At 34.1% G+C, this 20,386-nt stretch overlaps 1 protein-coding gene across 1 annotated transcript in view; it reads left to right on the top strand.

Moving 5' to 3' along the window:
* The first annotated feature begins 4,247 nt into the window (after positions 1–4,247).
* Positions 4,248–20,386, top strand: part of LOC125655982 (NACHT domain- and WD repeat-containing protein 1-like) — a 38,142-nt gene continuing 22,003 nt past the window's right edge. The window contains 14 exon segments of the mRNA XM_048886533.2: positions 4,248–4,426; positions 4,695–5,050; positions 5,524–5,726; positions 6,474–6,589; positions 6,833–7,044; positions 7,182–7,307; positions 8,716–8,841; positions 9,083–9,297; positions 10,387–10,529; positions 13,358–13,460; positions 13,719–13,937; positions 14,500–14,827; positions 15,170–15,322; positions 19,453–19,602. Of these exon segments, the coding sequence (XP_048742490.2) occupies positions 4,365–4,426; positions 4,695–5,050; positions 5,524–5,726; positions 6,474–6,589; positions 6,833–7,044; positions 7,182–7,307; positions 8,716–8,841; positions 9,083–9,297; positions 10,387–10,529; positions 13,358–13,460; positions 13,719–13,937; positions 14,500–14,827; positions 15,170–15,322; positions 19,453–19,602 (2,512 nt within the window). The 5' untranslated portion in view covers positions 4,248–4,364.

The raw sequence follows: 20,386 nt of genomic DNA, 5'->3' as shown, positions 1-20,386 counted from the left end.
AAAAAAAACCAACCCTGTTTTCTAGAAGACGTGGAAAAATAAAGATTAAAACACGTAAATCTTTACAGAAAAGTACAGCTTGTCATTAGAAGACGGTCGATATCAATTTTATATCCAAACAAGTCATGTAACAAACACAAGCATATAGCAGATATTATTAGCAGCTTTCAGAAGATGAAATTATGATTTCTGTAAAAATGGATTTATTCACAAACCAGTGATTCCGTGTAAAATTAAAATGTTTGTTTCAGCGTAAAAGGATCGATCTAAACCTATGTGTGATATTTCAAATGCTAGTAATCCAGTGGTAAATCTGGACGGGTAGGAGCGAATGGGATAGATTTTCCACTGCCATTCATTGGTGGCCCGTGGATAACAGACGATTAAGAAAGTGTATAAATTTAATTTATTTTAGTTGCTTCTATTTTGTGACCACCCCTTTCCAATTCCAATATTTAGGCCAGCTAATATGCTTAGAATTATTGAGATTTCATGACAGAAATTAACCACAAATGAGAGAGAGAGAGAGAGAGAGAGAGAGAGAGAGAGAGAGAGAGAGAGAGTCGCATAAGGTAAACAAGGTGGGTGTATTTAATTTGAATGCAGACTCTTTACTTAAACTTTCGAAAAGTGAAATCAAAGATGTCTGTTGTTATATCGTATGTAAGCAACATTGTAACGTTCGTGAACTAATTATGCACTTCGATGAACTCTCGGAATAAAGCCATTCAAAAGAAAAAAAAGAATGAAAGAAAGAAAAAGAAAAGCGCCGTGCATTTATATCGCTGCCTTGTACATCAGAGAAGTATTAGTTTAGAATCAATTGACATCGGAAAGAAAATTATATACCATTGTTCACTTTAATAACGAGCGAGTCCAATTATCGCTAAACAGTTATTAGTACAAAATGAAAATCATGACTGAAAAGGAAAAACAAGTTAGTTCTTTGGTCCGGAAAATTAAAAAAAAAAAAGATTGAACGTTAATTGTAAGTTTCAGAAAACTTCATTTTCATAAATCAATACACAAATTCGAATGTAACTCACTTGCAATTTCAGTGAGTAGGAGGTGTCAATCAACGGAAAATTTAAATTAAATGAAAATGGACTAGAGATGTAAACAGCGTTCTAATAATGACAAAAAGATTTAATTCAGTCTGAAAACGGTAGAATTAATAATTATTGCATACCAGATCTATGGTATTATATATATATATATATATATATATATATATATATATATATATATATACATGTATATATAATCGCCTCGATCCAAAAATTAAAGCTTTGCAAAATCTGTAATTCATGAACAAAATAAGCCTTGTTCTCTATCTACACATCATGGACATAGAAAAATAAATGTTTATTTCTGTATGTTAAGAATAAAAAAAAATTGTAATCACTGTCATTAAAAACGACATACAAAAAGGTTCGTTAAATATGATCAAATCAAGTAATTCCATATCACTATTACATGTAACCTACATGAATTTATGTGATCTTTAATATTTTCTTCTTGATGGTAATATCAAGTCTGCTCAAAGTATGAGGGAGACAACTCGATTTTCATTGCAAAATAGATAATGCATGGTCGTAGCAGTTATACGCCTTGTTATACTTAAAAGGTAAAAGAGAGTCTTGCTTGCTGAAAATCTGGAAGAGTCGATTCAAACTCCTCTCCAGAGTGATTCCATTCAAAAGCGAAGATAACGAACAGCGATTAATCTCTTTAATTCTATAAAGAACATAAAACTGAGAGCAGGACGAACACGGACCCCGGAAACACCAGAGGCAGGACCAGCTGCCCATAAAATCTGATTCGATGCAAATAAGTTTTGAATTGTAAAGAATGTTAATAGATCATCGAAAATTTTATTCTTCTCGGTTGGAATTATCGAATAATTCCAAGCTTTTGATTGGCTGAGATCCTCCAATCTAGAAAAAAATAAAGTACGTAATGTACACCTGCACGTAGCTGCAGAAATGTAGCACCCTGAAAAAATATTGGGACTGATCAGAGAGCTACAGATCCACCCCTTATAAAAACCTTCGATTTACTGAGCACCAAAAAAAAAAAAAAAAAAAAAAAAAAAAAAATGCGCACGGTTGAGGCCTTATATTGCTATATTTTTGCATTGCCTTCTCATAGATTTAATATAAAAAATTCTAACATATTTTCCTACTACACTTGTGTTCAAACATATACCTTCAAATATTCATCAAAGCCCCATACGACCCGAAAACTCACAACTTTTAATGATTTCGTTCGTTGACGTAGCCAACCTGCACGTACCGTCGGAGTGAATATCATACACAATTCTGGGTGTCGCCATATTTTCATCACGTGCCCATCAGCCATTCTGATTTCAGGACGGGGTCAAATTTGTCATATAGTGTTTATGTGTAGAACATTTAAATGACAAATTCTTTAAAGCTATATATATTATTGCTAATTTGAAAATAAATTGGTTTTTTGAAGTAGCAGTTAGCCCTTTACCAAAATTACAAATTTCATGATTCCAGGGGTAAGGGTTTTGATGGTCTTTGGGTGAGGCCAAAATGGTCAATGATTAAATTTTTTTGTCATTTGAAAGACTGTTTCTTTGATTTTGCTGATACTATATAAAAAGTAAATGTATATGAAGGAAGAACAGAGAGGGATGTACCAAAATTGAGAATTTCGCAACCTCATGGTCTGACACTACGACAGGCCTAAAATAGCCATACAGTGTTAAAAGTGTACATTATATTGTGTAAAGTCTTTCATCACTATGGGTACTATCTGGGGAATTTGTGTTTTAAGAAAACATCTTGTTTGATATTAGAATTTAGCTTAGATATGCAAAACAGGAACATTATTATAGATGTCATAGCCCATGGGACTAATGATACGTTAAACTATTTCTCAGATGACCCTTAAGGCCTGTGGGCCTCTTGTTCAAAGATTTTCCAATGTACTCCATTGTAAACTTTTAGATCCCTCTTGTGTCCCCGCCCCTGGGGTCATTGTGTAAACAAACTTGCGGATCCTTGTGTACAAATTTGAACATTAGGATTCTTTTTGCCAAGTTTGTGTTGAAATTAGCCTAAGAGTTTCTGACAGGATGTTACCTACGATATATAAAAAATTAACGACCAACGATGTCGTTTAACTCATTTGGATCAGAATAGCACACTTAAGGCTTCGACTTGGGCAGACTATTGAAATAGATTTAAGTTAATATGACACGACTTTCTTGAAACAAGAGGTTTTTTCGTGGTTGTAATTTCTTACACATTCCTTAATAAAAACGTCATATCCATTTTGTGGCCCTTTTGGTCTCCAAGGTCATGATATGACCAAGTTTGAATTAAATAATCGAAGATTGTTGCATATGTCTTGAGGTTATTTTATGGGGAGAGCATTTCAAGGATCATAGCCTTAAAAACGAAGATTTTATACAGTGTACGAGTTGTGGATTTACCGGTCCACTTGTTCTTAAGAGTCGGATTCAGTTTCTGACCGGGGAAACATAGTATACGGCTTGGTGTCCGGGGCTGTCGTGAGGCCCCAGTGGGTCCGGGGCCAAAACTCTTTAAAAAAAACCGCGTTTTGACAAAATAAGACGTATATATTTGAGTGTTTTTGGACATACTTTTATCAAGAAAATGGATCATAAAGTAAGGGGCTGGTGTTGCGTCTGTCACACCGAGACTAAATCCGACACTGGTTTGTAAAAACAATCCTCCGTCCCTATTCTTCAGTAACAATCATTAGCAGCCAGAGGGATGGAATCGATACACACATGGAATCTATACACACATGGAATCGATACACACATAGCTCCCAAATATCTTCATTAAGGTATTGTCCTCTTAAAAGCATGTCATAAATTAAAATCAGTGATCGTTTTATATACATGTATAATAACAATTTTATACCCTTAATACATGAAACAGCTCTTAAAAAAGGTTTTCTTCTTCATTAATCTCTCCCAAGTGTTACATGTACCTTGGCGAATGGACGGAATAAAAAGAAAACCATGTTACAAATCATTTTAAAATTTAGAAATAATATTGACATACATATACATGTATAACGGTCTATTTAATTAAGCATATTTCCTGTTGTATTAGAAGGAGGTTATATATTTAATCAAGACAGCACTCAACGCCATACAATTAGATTCAAAATGTGAAGAAGAGCTAACGATTAAATGTCAAGGGACTCGATCAGCGATGTGTTCAAAATATAATTATTGACCCGTAGCCATAACGAAAACAAACAAACATGGCGAAAAATAAGCATGGTCACTAACAGAAACAAGATTTGGAGTTTTTTAAAACGTGAAAATGTCGGATTGAGAAGGTGTGGATCTCATAATGTATCGGAAATATCTACAAGAAATCGCAGATCGGGAGAAACAGGCAGCAGCTCAACACACGTAAGTAGTCAATAAGCATACCAGCACTGTATAATCACTGTACACACACAAATGCTGGCGGTGCTGTCTCACCATTTCAATGCCATTCTAGAGTCAATACCTAGCATTGGCATTTGTTCTGGCTATAGTCATGTAATAGTAATATACACCTTGTTTGTAAATAGATTCACGGTTACACATGGTTGCATGCGGATCTAAGAACTGGGAAGTGCAGTGCACTTGGTTAGATTTTAAATGTTTCATGACATTATTGTTTTCTTTAAATCAGTGCACCTACGACAACTGCCGAGGTAAGCTCATCTGAGACCGACTCTTCCCAAAATACCAATGCTCAAAACACAGGCAGCTTAGAAACAAACAATGCAGTCCCATCGCCAAATAATCCGCCAAACCCGGGACCAAACAAAGCCGAGGCAGGTAAAAAGCTTACAGCAGAAGAGAAGAAAAAAATGATAGACGCACAGAAAAAGATGCTGGAGGACTTAATGGCCACGGCCAACGCAACAGAGAAGATGATCTTCAGTGCATTTCCATTTCAACAGGCTATCATTTGTGGGAATTTTTTCGTAAAGTTTCCAAATACAACAAAAATCATTCGTATATTCACAAGCAGCACTTTCACAGGTAGGTTCACATTGACTGTCGTAGTCATCACCAAATTCTAAATGTGGTTAAGCAGAGCCAATATTACAATCATTACAATTTGTAGAGCTCTCAAAGCAAAAATATTGGAAAGGTAAATGATACTCCGATGTACATGTATATATACACAGTAGTTTTAGTATTTTCACATTTGGTGAAACACGTGTATCTAAATATGATTTTATAATATTTACATTTCAAATGTTTTTTCTATCAATATCTTTACCAATTGTAATGATAGTCAAATATAATACGTCTATTTGAACAGCTGTGAATCCCGACAGACATGAAAAGAGAATGTAAATATAAGAAATAAAGTTCATTTTTGAAAATACATGAGGGTATGAACTGCAAGGGTGTCAAGGGAAGAATTCCTTGAGTCGAATTGTCATTGACCCTTTGCAGGCAATCAGTATGTCACAATTAAATTTTAACTAGATGATATTTTCTTGTAGATACAAAGTATGAGAGGAATAGCTGGATGATCAAAGCGTACCCCAAAATAAAAGAACATTGCTTCAGTAAGGGATACGAGTTTCAAGTAGTAGACATGAGATGGGGAGTGCGCAACCAAGCAGCGGACGATCACATGACCACAGAACTGTGTATTCACGAGCTCCGCGAGTGTCAGAAGATATCGAAAGGACCGAATTTCATTGTAAGTATTGCCATTGTCTTATTAACCAAAAATAACTACAGCGGTAGCTTGGTAAATTTTGAAGAAATAAAAATACATTGTGAACGCAATCCTCCTCGTGAACCAAATTAAACCCTCCAATATCTTTAAGAGCCATATTTGTTTATAATACCATTTTTATTGACTAGGTGTAAAGGTTTTATTTCCGGAATTTAAGAGGTGGATGTATATACAAAGAATGACAAAAATAAATAACATATTTCACTCCTTGATATACTCTATATCCAATATGTAGATTATGTAGATCAAACACGACCATATTCTGGGGATTGATTGACTGTGTGTCGTTTTACTTCGTTTTGGGAATAGCTCAGCCATTTTACGGTGGAGGAATTAAATATAGCAAATTGCCATCAGTATGTGTGAATGAGTATAACATTAGAAGACCATTGTGTATGAAAGAATGTAGCATTACGACTTACAACAATATGAGTGATTTGATGATTTGCTTATACTGAGGAAATTATTTGCATGCTACATGTATACCACGTACAACTGCAAGAAATACATTAGTAGGACATAGGATGCATACACAACGGCCATATTACCCTTAACGTTAGCCTGTTGAGTTTAACATAGAAATACGCTTTTTTTCTTATTTCTATTTGAAAAACGGCCATATATGAAATATGTGGTATATAGTTGTTTATTCTCCACCAATTTTGAAAAAGTGGAACTCATTTCTTGAAATCGATTCATTTTTGACAGTCTCTCTTCGCCCATAAATACGGATACAGATCACCATTCCGGATTATAGACGCAGAAGAATTTCGAAAGATCAAAGCGGAAGTTAAAGATCCGGCGGATCTGAGGCATCTTTCAAGGTTGACTTTTTCAAAATAAACCTAAAAAAAATACGCAGTTGTATAAGTCTTGTGCTCGGGATATAACTGGAGACAATTCTTTCTAAGAAGATGATATTACATTCATATATACTAATACTTTATAATGCATACTTTAGATATCGGACACAAATTGTCTCCTGATTCCGGTGTGAGGATACACAGCAGGAAGCGATTTAAAGGCAAATACCGCTGTTTTAGAAAATACGTTGTTTTACATTGCAGATGGTATGATCTTGATAAAAATGCGGTACCAGAAGTTTACATTTTAAAGTCCATCAGCAAAAACATCCCAGACTTTCTTTCCAAAGACATCGAGGCAGTGAAGGCAGGGAAATCCCAATGGTGGAATGAAAGCGAGAGGCTATTGGAAATCATTGCCCAAGCAGCAGATGTTGGTTTGGCCGCTAAAGATGCAATAAAGTATAAAATATCAGGTTTGTTTCTTTTTGGTTAATCAGGTTACTTTTATTTCTAATAAGTGTCATCTTGATAGTTTCAATATACATGTAAAACGCAAAATATGATTCTAGAATATTAACCCCGAAGAAACCGTCCACTTTATGTTTTGTAGTAACGGAACTAGAGACAGATTCCGGATTACGCATACCTGACACCGACAAAAAGTGTTTTTGGTTTAGGAAAGAGTTTAAAGATATTGAAAAACAGGAGCCAAGTTATACGCTATCTAGATACATCGGTAAGAACAACGCAAATGTATTGATATATATGGAATAGTTGAAAACAAACATATATCATCGATTCCTTCGTTTATACGCCAGTTTCGAGATAAGAACTCTTCTGTATAGGAGGTACATTTAGTGGTACTATGAATGCCTAAGTAGGACAGAGTGCATACTCCAGCGCAGAAAACGATGAAAATACACATTGTAAACAAGTGTACCTAAACAGTACTTAATACGCCCATGAGAAGGTTATTATTATAAGATGTTTGTTTTATGACATTGATTAGCAAACATGGCAAAAATGACAGGAGTTGTAGAACTTTACTAAATGTAGTATCAGCCATCATCAAGCTGTGTCATAGTTTGTCTTCTAACATATGAATAAAGGAATGTCAGCAATATATCAGCTGGTCTTGTAATTCTTAATATCTATGCAGGGTAGCTTATTCGATATATGGGTTAACCTATAAATATGTGGATCATAGGTTTATATCTCGCAGAATTTGAATTTTTAATGTAATAATAAAATGTACTTTTGCAAGAGTGTTTGCAAAATCTATTAAATCAACTCAAATTATATGAATGTAATCATTTTCTTTTATTATGAATTTCTTAGGTTCTTATACCTCCTTAAACCTCCTTCAACAAGACACCCTTATGTTAAGAATCAAAATCCTTAAAACGTCCTTAGCTTTAAAACTGTGAGAGAAGTTAAAAGGACAAACCATGTACTCACTCCCTCAACAGCGTGTGATTTTCTAAATAAACAAAATATATCCAAATTCTTGCCACATGCACTTCTTCGATACCCATACGAATACTCTGTAAAATAAGAAGGTATTGTGGGAGGAGTTAGCCGAACAAATTGTGTACCCTCCATTGAATAACATTAATTTCTGTTAAAAGATGTAAATGTAGGAAATATCAAATGTTATTAAAAGAAATGTTTTTCTGAAATAAAAAGAAAAACAATGTAATGATGTGGTACGTAAAAGCAACGAAATAACGAGATATAATAAATATTTGTTGTGATTATTTGCTCCCTGAATAAGTCTGTATCAATCGAATACGGGGGATGAAACTGCCTATATAACACTGTCTATGATCACTCACACAGTGATGAACATGTGTCCGACTCACCACGTGTAAACAAATTGTTTCTGGCCTTACTGTGTACGAGAGTTCTCTAGAGGGAAATAACCCAGAAGCAGCTAGCTTATTTAGAATACTGCTAGATGTACATGTAAGTCTTTAGCTGCTATTTATTAGCGCGCGATGGCCAATAAATTGAAAATGACAAGTATTGAGTTTAGTACATTTCTTTTCTGTTGAAACATTTACATGTACATGTATGTTTTTGTCAAACGCGACATGATTAAAAGTTAAATTTCTTGTTTTGAATTTCATGTGATATATTTACAGAGTGTTTGGGAGACGAAAAGACATGGAGCGGAGCCAGAGCAAAAAACAAGGATCTACGGACACAAATGGAGAGTAAACTAAACTCGAAAAATATTCTGACGTATGAATTGAGTTGGACAGAAAAAGGTAGATTCTGTATATTGAAATAGAAACAGTCCAAACAAACGTTGCTATTATACACAATGTATGCTGGTTTCAAAGTATTTTATCAAGCAATCATGTGACTCATTTTATCCAATGATAAACACATAAATTAGCACTAAGCACTCGACCATTAAGGTAAAAGTTATGATTTTTTTGAAATTGTAATACAGTGTGAATTGATACATTGCTGTATTGTGAAACGAGCGACAATTTTCATGTTCAGGAATCAACCCGGAAAACAAGGAACATAGCGAATATTTAGAGCGAATTACAGAGGATTTTCAAGACCGGATGATAAGTTCTATAGATGACGCTATCAAGGAAAGAGAAGAAAATAAAAAGCTGGCATTGCATCCCGAACATGAGGAATATTTGAAACATGCAGTGCTAATTGAGGAAAAGTGTTCTGGTGTCAAAGGTCGGGATGAAATTGTTCAGGTAGGCAGGCTACTGAAAAACAAGTTAATACTACAGGCGTGTCAAAAGTCTCGTTAAAAGTCAGCATTTCACAACTTCTATGGTCGTTATAGCGATCTAGTCTGACGCATTTAATACCAATTGTTAACGCCGTTCTTAGCACACTGATTTTGATTACGAATTACTCCGTTTGCCTGACCAAGATATAGAGCCCACGGCAGGTGTAACCGATCGACAGGGGATGTTTACTCCTCTTAGGCACCTGATCCCAACTCTGGTATGTCCAGGAGTCCGTGTTTGCCCAACGTTTAATTTTTAATTCCTTATAAAAGTTGTGAGATTGATCGTTGTTCGTTATCTCCACCTTTTCATAGTTTTGAACCATGCATTTCAAGGTTTTTTTTTTGTGCATTTATTTTTTTGTAACCTGAAACTGCACTTTGATTTTGCGTAAATTGAACATAAAAAGGAAATCAAATTGATATACTAGTATATGAATGGAATTTAAAAAAAAAAACAAAAACCCACCCCAGACTGGTCATGGTATGAAGGGATAACATAACAATATTTTTATCGAAATATTATCAAGACACTTATGTGTAAGAGTTTTAAGGAACACAAATGTAAAAATCTTAATTCAATTTACAAAATGTTATAGCAAATTAAGTTGAAGGTTTCGTTTTTGCCATTTTATCAAAAACAAAATTTGTGTAGTATTGTTATTTATTTGTATACACATGAATGGTGATTAGAAATAAGATTTCAACAATTGGTTCTAATGAAAATTAACATATTGATACATCATCCCAGATTTAGTAAAAAGGTACCATAACACAGCTGGTCCTAAATTGTGGTATAATAGTCCCGATAGCCAGATATTTCAAATATTCTAAGCAAGATTTTGGAGATATGAGTAATCTAAGATAAGAAAAATCACAAAGCAGACAGCTTTTCCTTCGATGTATTGAAGCAATTTAGGAAACCAATGCTCCTTACATGCTAATATTATAATTCATATGAACCTTTCAAACACGTTTAGAACAATTGAATGAAATTTTGTCTATTATGTATGTATTGCGTTAAATGAAAATTTCAAGTTTGCAATTACAGAAAATCAAAGCGTACGTACTTGGGGACAATAAGGAACCCTTGGTTATACATGGTGAGTCAGGATGTGGAAAAACTTCAATCATGGCGCTGGCTGCAAAAGAGGCCTACTTCTGGATCCATGGGAAGGGAATGGTGATTGCGAGGCGAGTGCTTATTGACATAAAACTAGAAAACATGAATCGAAAATCAGTAAAATATTTTAATTTGTAACATTCAGACAGGTAAAGTGATTTTCCATTCCTAGAAATAGATCAAAATTTTGAATTCTTGGCCAATATACAAAATTTTTATATAGCTGTACAAAATATTGGGTTTATTGATTTAGATTTTTTATAAAGAGGTTCGAGTTTTGTAGCATTGTCATTTTTGGGAAGATTTCTATATTGAAGGGGACTTTTATAAAATTTAAAAGAAAAACTGGGGTCGTAGTGTTTGGTATTGAGCTACAAAGATTTACTAACGATTGATTGATTTGTCTGTTGGTGGCAACACAATATAAGCAACACAAATTAATCATATCAAATAAATACGCCCGCAAGTCTTCTAACAATATAGATAAGGTATAAAAAAAAAACTTCAATGGCTGTTTTTATAGGTTTTTTTTTTGTCGCATCGACCCAGGGATTCGGGTTAGAATAGGTCCTCAGTACTCCTTGCTTGTCGTAAGAGATGACTAAATGGGGCGGTTCTTCGGATGAGACTGCAAAAACCGAGGCCCCGTGTCACAGCAGGTGTGGCACGATAAAGATCCTTCCCTGCTCAATGACCATAATCGCCGAGCATAGGCCTAAATTTTGCAGACCTTCACCGGCAGTGGTGACGTCTTCATATGAGTGAAAAATTATCGAGAGGGACGTTAAACAAATTTCATTTATCCGGTACTGTAGTTCCGTGGGGATCCGGGTTAGAAAAAGGTCCTCTGTACCCCCTTGCTTGTAGTAAGAGGCGACTAAATGGGGCGGTCCTTCGGACGAGACTGAAAAAAACCGAGGTCCAGTGTCACGTCAGGTGTGGCACGATAAATATCCCTCCCTGCTCAAAGGCCGTTAGCGCCGAACATATGTATGTACATTTAGGCCTAAATTGTGTAGCCCTAACATGTAACCGGCAGTGCTGATGTCTCCATATGAGTGACAATTTCTCGAGCAAGACGTTAAACAATATGCAATCAATCAATCAATCAATTTACCTCCCATCAAGGATTTTTCACCCATATGGAGATGTCACAAGTAATTGTAGGTGAAGTACTGCAAGTTTAGACCTATGTCTAGCGCTTACGGCTGTAGCATTGAGGGTTCTTCAAAATTATATGAGATAAAACAGAAAATGTAAAATCATGCAGATTTAGAACCGATTAAAGAATCTTTCCGCCCTAGTATGTAGTCCCTGCCACATCCTTTCAAATTTTTAACTGACACCGTTTTTAACTGTATAGGGTTAACTAATAAATTATATTTTTGGACCAATGAAATCAGTATTGAACCAGAACATACAGACATCGCATCCTGCACAGTTGTGTTCAAAAGCCGAGGTCTTCCTTAAGAAAATCTCCACGATTCACATATACTACAGTAATCAATATGTAATCAAAATTTATTATCGGATGTGTTCTACGTTAAGATATCTAATGTTAAATATTTGTATACAACGATCGATTCCGAAATCGTAAAAAAGCAAATCCATGTGGCAACAAAGTAGAAATAAGACGGGCATGTTTATAGAGTTATATATCGTTCTATTTGTGGTCGTGTCAATACTTCTACAAACTTTCCCGCTTAAATTGTGCAACATTGTTTACCTATAGCTGGGCCTCATACGTAGTCATTTTATCATTATTAGCTCACCTGAGCTGAAAACTCAAGTGAGCTTTTCTGATCACCCGTTGTCCATCGTCTGTCCATCCGTCTGTAAACTTTTTATACTTTCGACTTCTTCTCCAGAACCACTGGGCCAATTTCAACCAAACTTAGTACAAATCATTCTTGGGTGAAGGGATTCAAGTTTATTCAAAAGAAGGACCATGCCCCTTGAAAGGGGAGGTAATCACAAAAATGCGAAAATAGGGTGGGGGTCATTTAAAAATCTTCTTCTCAAGAACCACTGGGCCAGAAAAGCTGAAATTTACATGAAAACCTTTTAACATAGTGGAGATTCAAGATTATCAAAATCGTGACTCTCGAGTTTAGAATGGGGCCACAATAGGAGATCAAAGTTTTATATACAAATATATAGGTCAAAACTTTAAAAATATTCTTCTCAAGAACCACTGGGCCAGAAGAGGTGAAATTTACATGAAAGCTTTCCGTTATAATGGAGAATCAAGTTTTGTAAATCATGACCCCCGGGGGTAGGATGCCCGGGGCTACAATAGGGCTTCAAAGTTTTACATACAAATATATAGGGACAATCGTTAAAAATCTTCTCAAGAACCACCAATGGGCCAAAGAAGTTTACATTTACATGAAAGGTTCCTGACATAGTGCAGATTTACGTTTGTATAAATCATGGTCCCCAGAGATAGGTTGGAGCCACAATAGGGATCAAAGTTTTATATGTGAATATATAGGGAAAATCTTTAAATATTGGGCAAGGTGATTCAGGTGAGCGAAGTGACCCACGGGGCTCTTTTATCTTTTGAATTTGACAATGAATGTGCATCGACGCGTTAGAAAGTGTAAAATTTGAATATTCCATATTTTGTGTTTCTCAAAGAAACATTGCATCGTTTGCATTTCTCACTAAAGACACGTCTGGTAAAAGTGTAATAAACTAAATCATTATTAAATTGAATGTCCTTTTCTCAAAGTATTAGTCCGATAGAGGTCTGATTAATAGGAATATTGTATTTCTCACAAACTGCAAATCAGGTAAGATCTATTTCATGTCCGATGATACCCTAATAAATATTACAGATTTTAGATGCGGAAATCACTTTCATGCAATTACCTATAATTTGTGACTGACTTTTCAGATTTCTTGGAACAACCCAGGAGAGTTCCAATGTACTTACCCTCCTACAATCCATGGTCTCTCAGATCAATCGATTTTTAAATTTACAGGATGTCAAATCCCAGGTACATAATAGATCTACTTAATCACTAAAGAGAGGGCTGCATAAGAGCAACAGTTTCTCAAAAAAATCGTCTTTGAATCCAAGATAAATAAAATTGTAGGGAAGTTTCGTTGATTTTCAGTTGCTATTAACATGATTCTTACGTATTCTTTGATTTGGTCTGACATGCTGTAATATAAAACTAACCTCACACCTCGAACTCATAAATCATCAAATTTCCAAAGAAGCAATACATAACTGTTCTAGTTTCTTCCTGCAGGATTTGCAGACTCTCGTGACGAAGTTCCGTCAGTGTTTACGACTATTTGTCATCAAGAAACAGACAGTTGTGATTTTCTTAGACTCCATTGACCAACTTGATAAAGCTAACAATGGCAGAATAGTCACATCATGGATACCAAAGAATTTGATCAAATTCACCAAAGTTATAGTATCTACCATAGATCAACCAGAGTTTGGAGTCTTTCCAGAGATCAAAGTAAGGGCACGGTGATGGAATTTGTCAATAAGTCTTTCCAGAGATCAACGTAAGGGCACGATGATTGAGTTTGTCAGTAAGTCGTGTTATGTTTACATTGTACATACACGTTAAACTGCATTTTGTTAAACTTTGAGAATTAAAATCTCAATCAATATCAACTTTACTTTCGCTGAGATGCGCAAAACTGAAAAGAATTTCATGCAGTGATGTAGTTATCAAATAAACCCCACAATGCATCAGTAAGATGAGAAAAGGTAGATTATATTTCTAATGGAATAGAAATAAATATATTTGAATCTTTGTAAAGAATAATGTAAAAAGTAAGGTAATTGCAAGACAGTTATAATTAAAATATTTGTACTGATGTTTTATTGTAGTATTTTACATTTTCCCAATAATCATTCATAATCATTGTCATTACATAGTGCGAGCAATCAGATTAGTACTGGCGTAACTCTGAGAGGATTATCTTATCTAAACAAGTTCATCAATACGAAAACTTTCATCGAATGAATCAAAATCATAATACGACTTTGATAATCTGTAACTCTTTTCCCAGACACTTGCACCGGAAGCAAACTTCATTCCCGTTCCTTTACTGACATCTTCAGATCGGAAAGAAATCCTGGACAATTTCTTTCAAGAGGCTAATCGAACATTGACTGATCCACAACGAGCGTATGTGTTGGAGATGTTTGAGAAATGTCCTTTACCACTGTATATCAAGTTGGGGTTTCGGGAGGCCATTAATTGGACGTCATTTAGACCAATGGAGGAGTGCCATTTACAGGAAACCATTCGCGGCTGTATAAACCAGCTACTGGAAAATATAGAAACAAAGCATGGTCACATGTTTGTTTCCAGGGCTCTTGGATACGTCACTGCAGGTTACGCTGAAGTTTATGTAGATATCTGAATCCCCTTTATAGAGAATAACATCTTAGTGATGCATACCCTTTCTCACTACTTTTAAAATGTATGAATTTGAACTGTATGGCATCCTTTTATGGTGTTCCTGCATGCATGGGTGTCATTAAAAACCATTGATATGTTATTTTTGTAATTTGAATTTTCACTCCTAATGATACTTCATTGAGAAATAATATTTTGGAAAGGGATACCTCTTTTCGTGTATGAAGACATCTAACGTTTTAATTTCATTGAAGAAAGATACGTTTTTGAAATTCGTTCAAGCAAATACCATATTATCAAAATTTATATCCTTGTAGCTAAACATGGTTTGTCAGAGTTTGAACTTGAAGATGTCCTTTCTTGTGATGAAGATGTTTTAAACGACGTGTATCAATTTTGGACTCCACCAATCAGAAGGCTCCCACCACTCCTGATAGTGCGTCTACGTTATGATTTGCGTCGGTATCTTGGTATGTACAGAAGTACAATCTCTCTCTCTCTCTCTCTCTCTCTCTCTCTCTCTCTCTCTCTCTCTCTCTCTCTCCCTCTCTCTCTCTTGATACCTTGATGGTCATGTTGGAATATTTCTATCTGTGCATCCGGAATTTTCCCCTTTTACACCCGGTATGATACCAAATGGTTATGGTCAATAACCAATATTGCTATGTTGTCCCATCGGTGATTACTGTCCCTGAAGTGGACATATACTGGTGATTTGTTTTTTCGATGTTGACAGAGGATTGGTGGTTGTTGGTCCATTTGCGGAGGATGGATATACATATGTACGCTGAATCTTTACCGGATCTTGATCTTTAGCTACTTTATCGATCAATACTAGTCATTGTTTCTCATTTTACTTGTGGATTAAAACTAGTTTTACATTCTGTATTTACATTCTACATTAGTTGTACATTAAAGAACTGCATAGTTTTTAAAAAGGGAGCAAAGAATCAACTAAAAAATTATAGACCGATACGTTTGACAAATACTGACTATAAAATAATTGCCATTATTTTTGCTAAAAGACTGCAATTTTTTTTATCAGGTATAATTAATGAAAACCAAACTGCTTACATGTATATAAAAGGACGTTATATCGGGGAGAATGCAAGACTTCTACTAGACATATTTGAATATTGTGAAACTGAAAATTTGGAAGGAATATTACTATTATTAGATTTTGAAAAAGCATTCGATTCTGTGGAATGGAATTTTCTTTTTAAAGTGTTGAATAAATTCAATATAGGACATAATTTTATCAAATGGACTAAAATTCTATATACAGAACCAATCTTTAAAATGAAAAATAATGGATGGCTTTCTAAAATATGCTCGATGACAAGGGGGATTAGACAAGGGTGTCCCCTATCAGCCCTCCCGTTTTCTTTTAGTAGCAGAAATCTTAGCGATTAGAATAAAAAACAATAACAGCATTAACGGTGTTGTGATAAATAATTCTGAAATAAAGAGTATACAGCACGCAGACGATTTAACAGTTGCGGTAAATAATGAAATTTCTATGAAAAATACCCTAGATGAAATGAATAAATTCTGTGAAAGTGCTGGATTTAAAATTAATATCAACAAAACTGAATGTATTTTGCTTGGAAGATTGAAAAATCAGTTTGAAGAACTTTTTGGTATTAGAGTTACAAGTAAAGCGGTCAGATGTCTAGGCATTTTTTAGATCACGATAAAGAAGAATGTTACAATAAAAATTGGATGAGAATATATAATGAAATGGAAAAACTGTTTGAATCCTGGAAAAGAAGAAAATTAACACTTTTTGGCAAAGCGTGCATAATAAATACACTTGCCATTTCAAAATTAACATATGTATCGTCAATTCTATGTCTTCTTGATAAAAATTTTATGAAAAAAGTACAACGATTAATCTTTAACTTCATTTGGGATAAAAAAAGAAAGAATCAAACGAAACACTTTGGTTGGAGATGTAACAAGAGGTGGTCTTTCAATAGTAGATGTAGAATGCAAATTAAAAGCATTAAAGGTAGCATGGATACCGAGATTATTAAATTCAAAGGGAGTCTTACCTGAAATTTTAAATAATTATTGTAGAAAACTTAACTTTGATATATACTATATGTTAAAATGTTCAACTACTGATGTGGAGAATTTAAACAAAACTAAATTACCACTATTTTATAAAGAAATGTTGTGTTGCTTTAATGAATGTAAAAGCGAACTTAACTTTGATAAAAAATTACCTAATGATATTTTACAACAACCATTATGGAATAACACAAATCTGTAATATAAAGGAAAACCCATTTTCTTCGATAATTGGGCGAGATCTGGTATCTTATATGTTAGTGATTTGTTTGATGATGGAATTTTTAAACCGCTAGAACATTATTCAAATATTAATGACAAATCTAATTAGCTATGTGAATACAAAATTATTATGACAATCACGAGAAAAATTCGAGTACTAAACGATTTTTCAAATTCAAGCTGTGTAAATAAACAAAATATCACTAATTTTAACTTCCTTATTGGATTTACCAATATACTTAAAACATCAAGTAATCTTTTTATAAAAATTTAGTTGAAAAAAAGTTTTGCAAACCCAATTTTCAGGCATTACTGTCTGAAGAATTCAGAATATTCGATGATTCAAATTGGATAAACATTTATAAATGTAAAATTAAAGATTTGAAAGACAAACAGATAGCGGAATTCAGTTATAAGTTATTGAATAACATATTATGTAATAATGCATATATTAGCAAATGGAAAAAAGATGTAAAGAATGAATGTACACATTGTAAGCAAGTTGAGACTACAAAACATTTGATTTACGAGTGTGATAATGTTTTAAATATATGGAACACTGTTAGCAGTTATCTATCATTCACAGTTCAATGGAAACACATTGTTGTTGGATTTTTTCTAGAACAAAATGATAAAACCAAATCCTTAAATTTACTTATTACGTATATAGCCTATAGAATATACAAACATAAAATGTTATGTAGATTAGATTCTTTAAGTGAAACGACTTTTAATATGTAAAATCATGTTAAAAAAATCATTATGTTTCTATACATCAGTATTGAAGTATATAAATACAATAGAGCATACATTTTTTGAACATCTTTATAAATTAATGTAACTTGACTGCTGTGAAGAGACCAGTATATACTATCCTTAACTATTTATCATTATAACTATACGGTCAACTTAGGACTACATTGTTTATATATTATTCCTTGAGTAATTTCTATGTTATTCTACTGTTGATATATCTACATCAACGTTGTATATGATATTTTTATGACTTCGAAAAATATTTGTTATTATACATATAGTGATATTATGTATTTTCATATAAATTAAATATATGCCTTATATATTGGGCCCCTGACACCATTGGTGAGAATTAAGCGGGAGTATCCGAGGACATTTTATCCCAAATAATATGTATACTTTCTAATAAATGATGAAATTATATAAAAAAAAAAAAAAAAGCAACTGCATAGTAGTCTATTTTTCCATTTTTGCATACACCCTCTGGCACAATAATCAACTAATTGCATGAAAAAAACCGCATAACAATTAGTATACAACGTCAGACAGCAATTGACCTGATAATTATAATTACTATATACATGTACCTGGTAACTTACGCAGGTGATAATGGAGTATTGTTACATGTATAAATATGGGCAGTTAATAGCAAAGAAGCTGGAGTCACCCTGTTGTCATACAGTTTAGTTGATAGTTTGCCTTTAACGTCTGTGTGTTGAATAAAGCATTAAAAACAAGAAGCAGATTAGGATAACTCTTTTATTTCGAATTCATTGAGATAATCTTATTTTCAAAGTCTGTAAAACATTTCAAGATCATGAATATATTCTTTATTCAAAACTACAACGGAAATATTTGGAGTGACTAATAACAGTATATCTAAGCATCACAAGTTTGCATTATTGCAGGTAGAAGTAAAAGCCGGGTCCCAGGCGTATTTCCCTTTTAGTCTACACTTTTTACTCTCTTCCATTTTTCACCATTAACAAAAATCATGAAATGATGTTTGAAAAGTTTATCTGAATAGTTCACCATATTTTACCGAAATATTACACTTACTCATTATATTCTAAAAATATCCAATATTCATACTTACAACTCGTTAATGCTAACAAGAAATATCATATTATACTGATTTTGACTACGGTTACCCCGTTTACCTGATCAAGACATAGGGCTCATGACGGGTGTGACCGGTCGACAGGGGATGCTTACTCCTCCTAGGCACCTGATCACACCTCTGGTGTATCCAGGAGTCCGTGTTTTCCCAACTCTTTATTTTGAATTCCTTATAGGAGGTATGGGATTGATCACTGTTCGTTTTCTCCACCTTTTCCCGAGATTGTTATATTAACTGTTTCGAAAGAACACCCTACAGCTTTGCAGATTACTTCTGTACTTTCTGATCAAAGATGGTACCTATGGCTTTACTGTGTTTGCTTGTAGGTTTATGAGTTTATCAATCAAATTGATCTAATATACATATGTATGATTTTTTCCCGATGTATCACGAAATAGATTCATTTCATTATTTTTACAATGAATTTAGTAACTCGAGGAGATTCTGGAGTCCAGATTTTGAGTTGGTATCATCGTCAGTTCTGGACAGCAGCGGAGGATCGTTACATCAAGGACAAAGCAACCAGTGTTTTGCTTCATACGGGCCTAGCTGATTATTTCATGGGCAGATGGTCCGGAGGTATATCGAATATTTTTTTTTCTTAAAAGCCATCATTTGTGTAACAAGCAGAGATGTATTTTACGGCAATATATGAAACAACCCTTGTTCAACATAAATACTTGGCTAGATCACTAATGTAGTTGGTGTATCTAAAAATATGTAAAAATGCAACAATTCGTCTCCATTAAAGATGCCCTCTAAAACGGGTATACATGTACCTGTATTTGGTATCAATCGATAACACAAAATTCAGCATTGTTTATCAGATTTGAAAAAAATACTTTCGCCGAGTTTCTCGGTAAATTATCAAAAGACTTTAAAAAAGCATCAATGGACTTTCCTCTGTATTGAAATAATAACATTTATTGATTTAAAAATAAATCCATTTCTTTTAGTGTGAAGCACAGTTGACGGTTGTAATTTTAATGAATCACAGTTGACGGTTGTAATTTTAATGAATTCCGGAATTGTTATTTCCGGAAATTCTTTTGTGTATTGGCTTTGCTGTTAGAATACTTCCTTTTCAAAACAGAGACAATCGCGTCACATCGGAAAAACTAAAAGAATCCTGCTTATCTTTGATAGACTATGAAAATTTTAAAAATTCACAGTAGATACGAGGTTATTGCCTTCTATTAATTTTGTGTATACCCAACACGGCATTTGATGTGAAATGAAACATTTCTTGAAAAGGTACAATGCTTATGTTCTGAACAAGGTTTTACCTGAATACTTCTCATTACCAGCGCTTTGGTGACTCTTGTGCGTCATTGGTAAGAAAATGCACAAGTCTTGCGAGCAA

Source organism: Ostrea edulis, chromosome 7 (assembly GCF_947568905.1).
Source record: "Ostrea edulis chromosome 7, xbOstEdul1.1, whole genome shotgun sequence".
NCBI lineage: Eukaryota > Metazoa > Mollusca > Bivalvia > Ostreida > Ostreidae > Ostrea > Ostrea edulis.
Note: the sequence above shows the minus strand (reverse complement) of the source record. Positions and strands in the feature narration are given on the sequence as shown.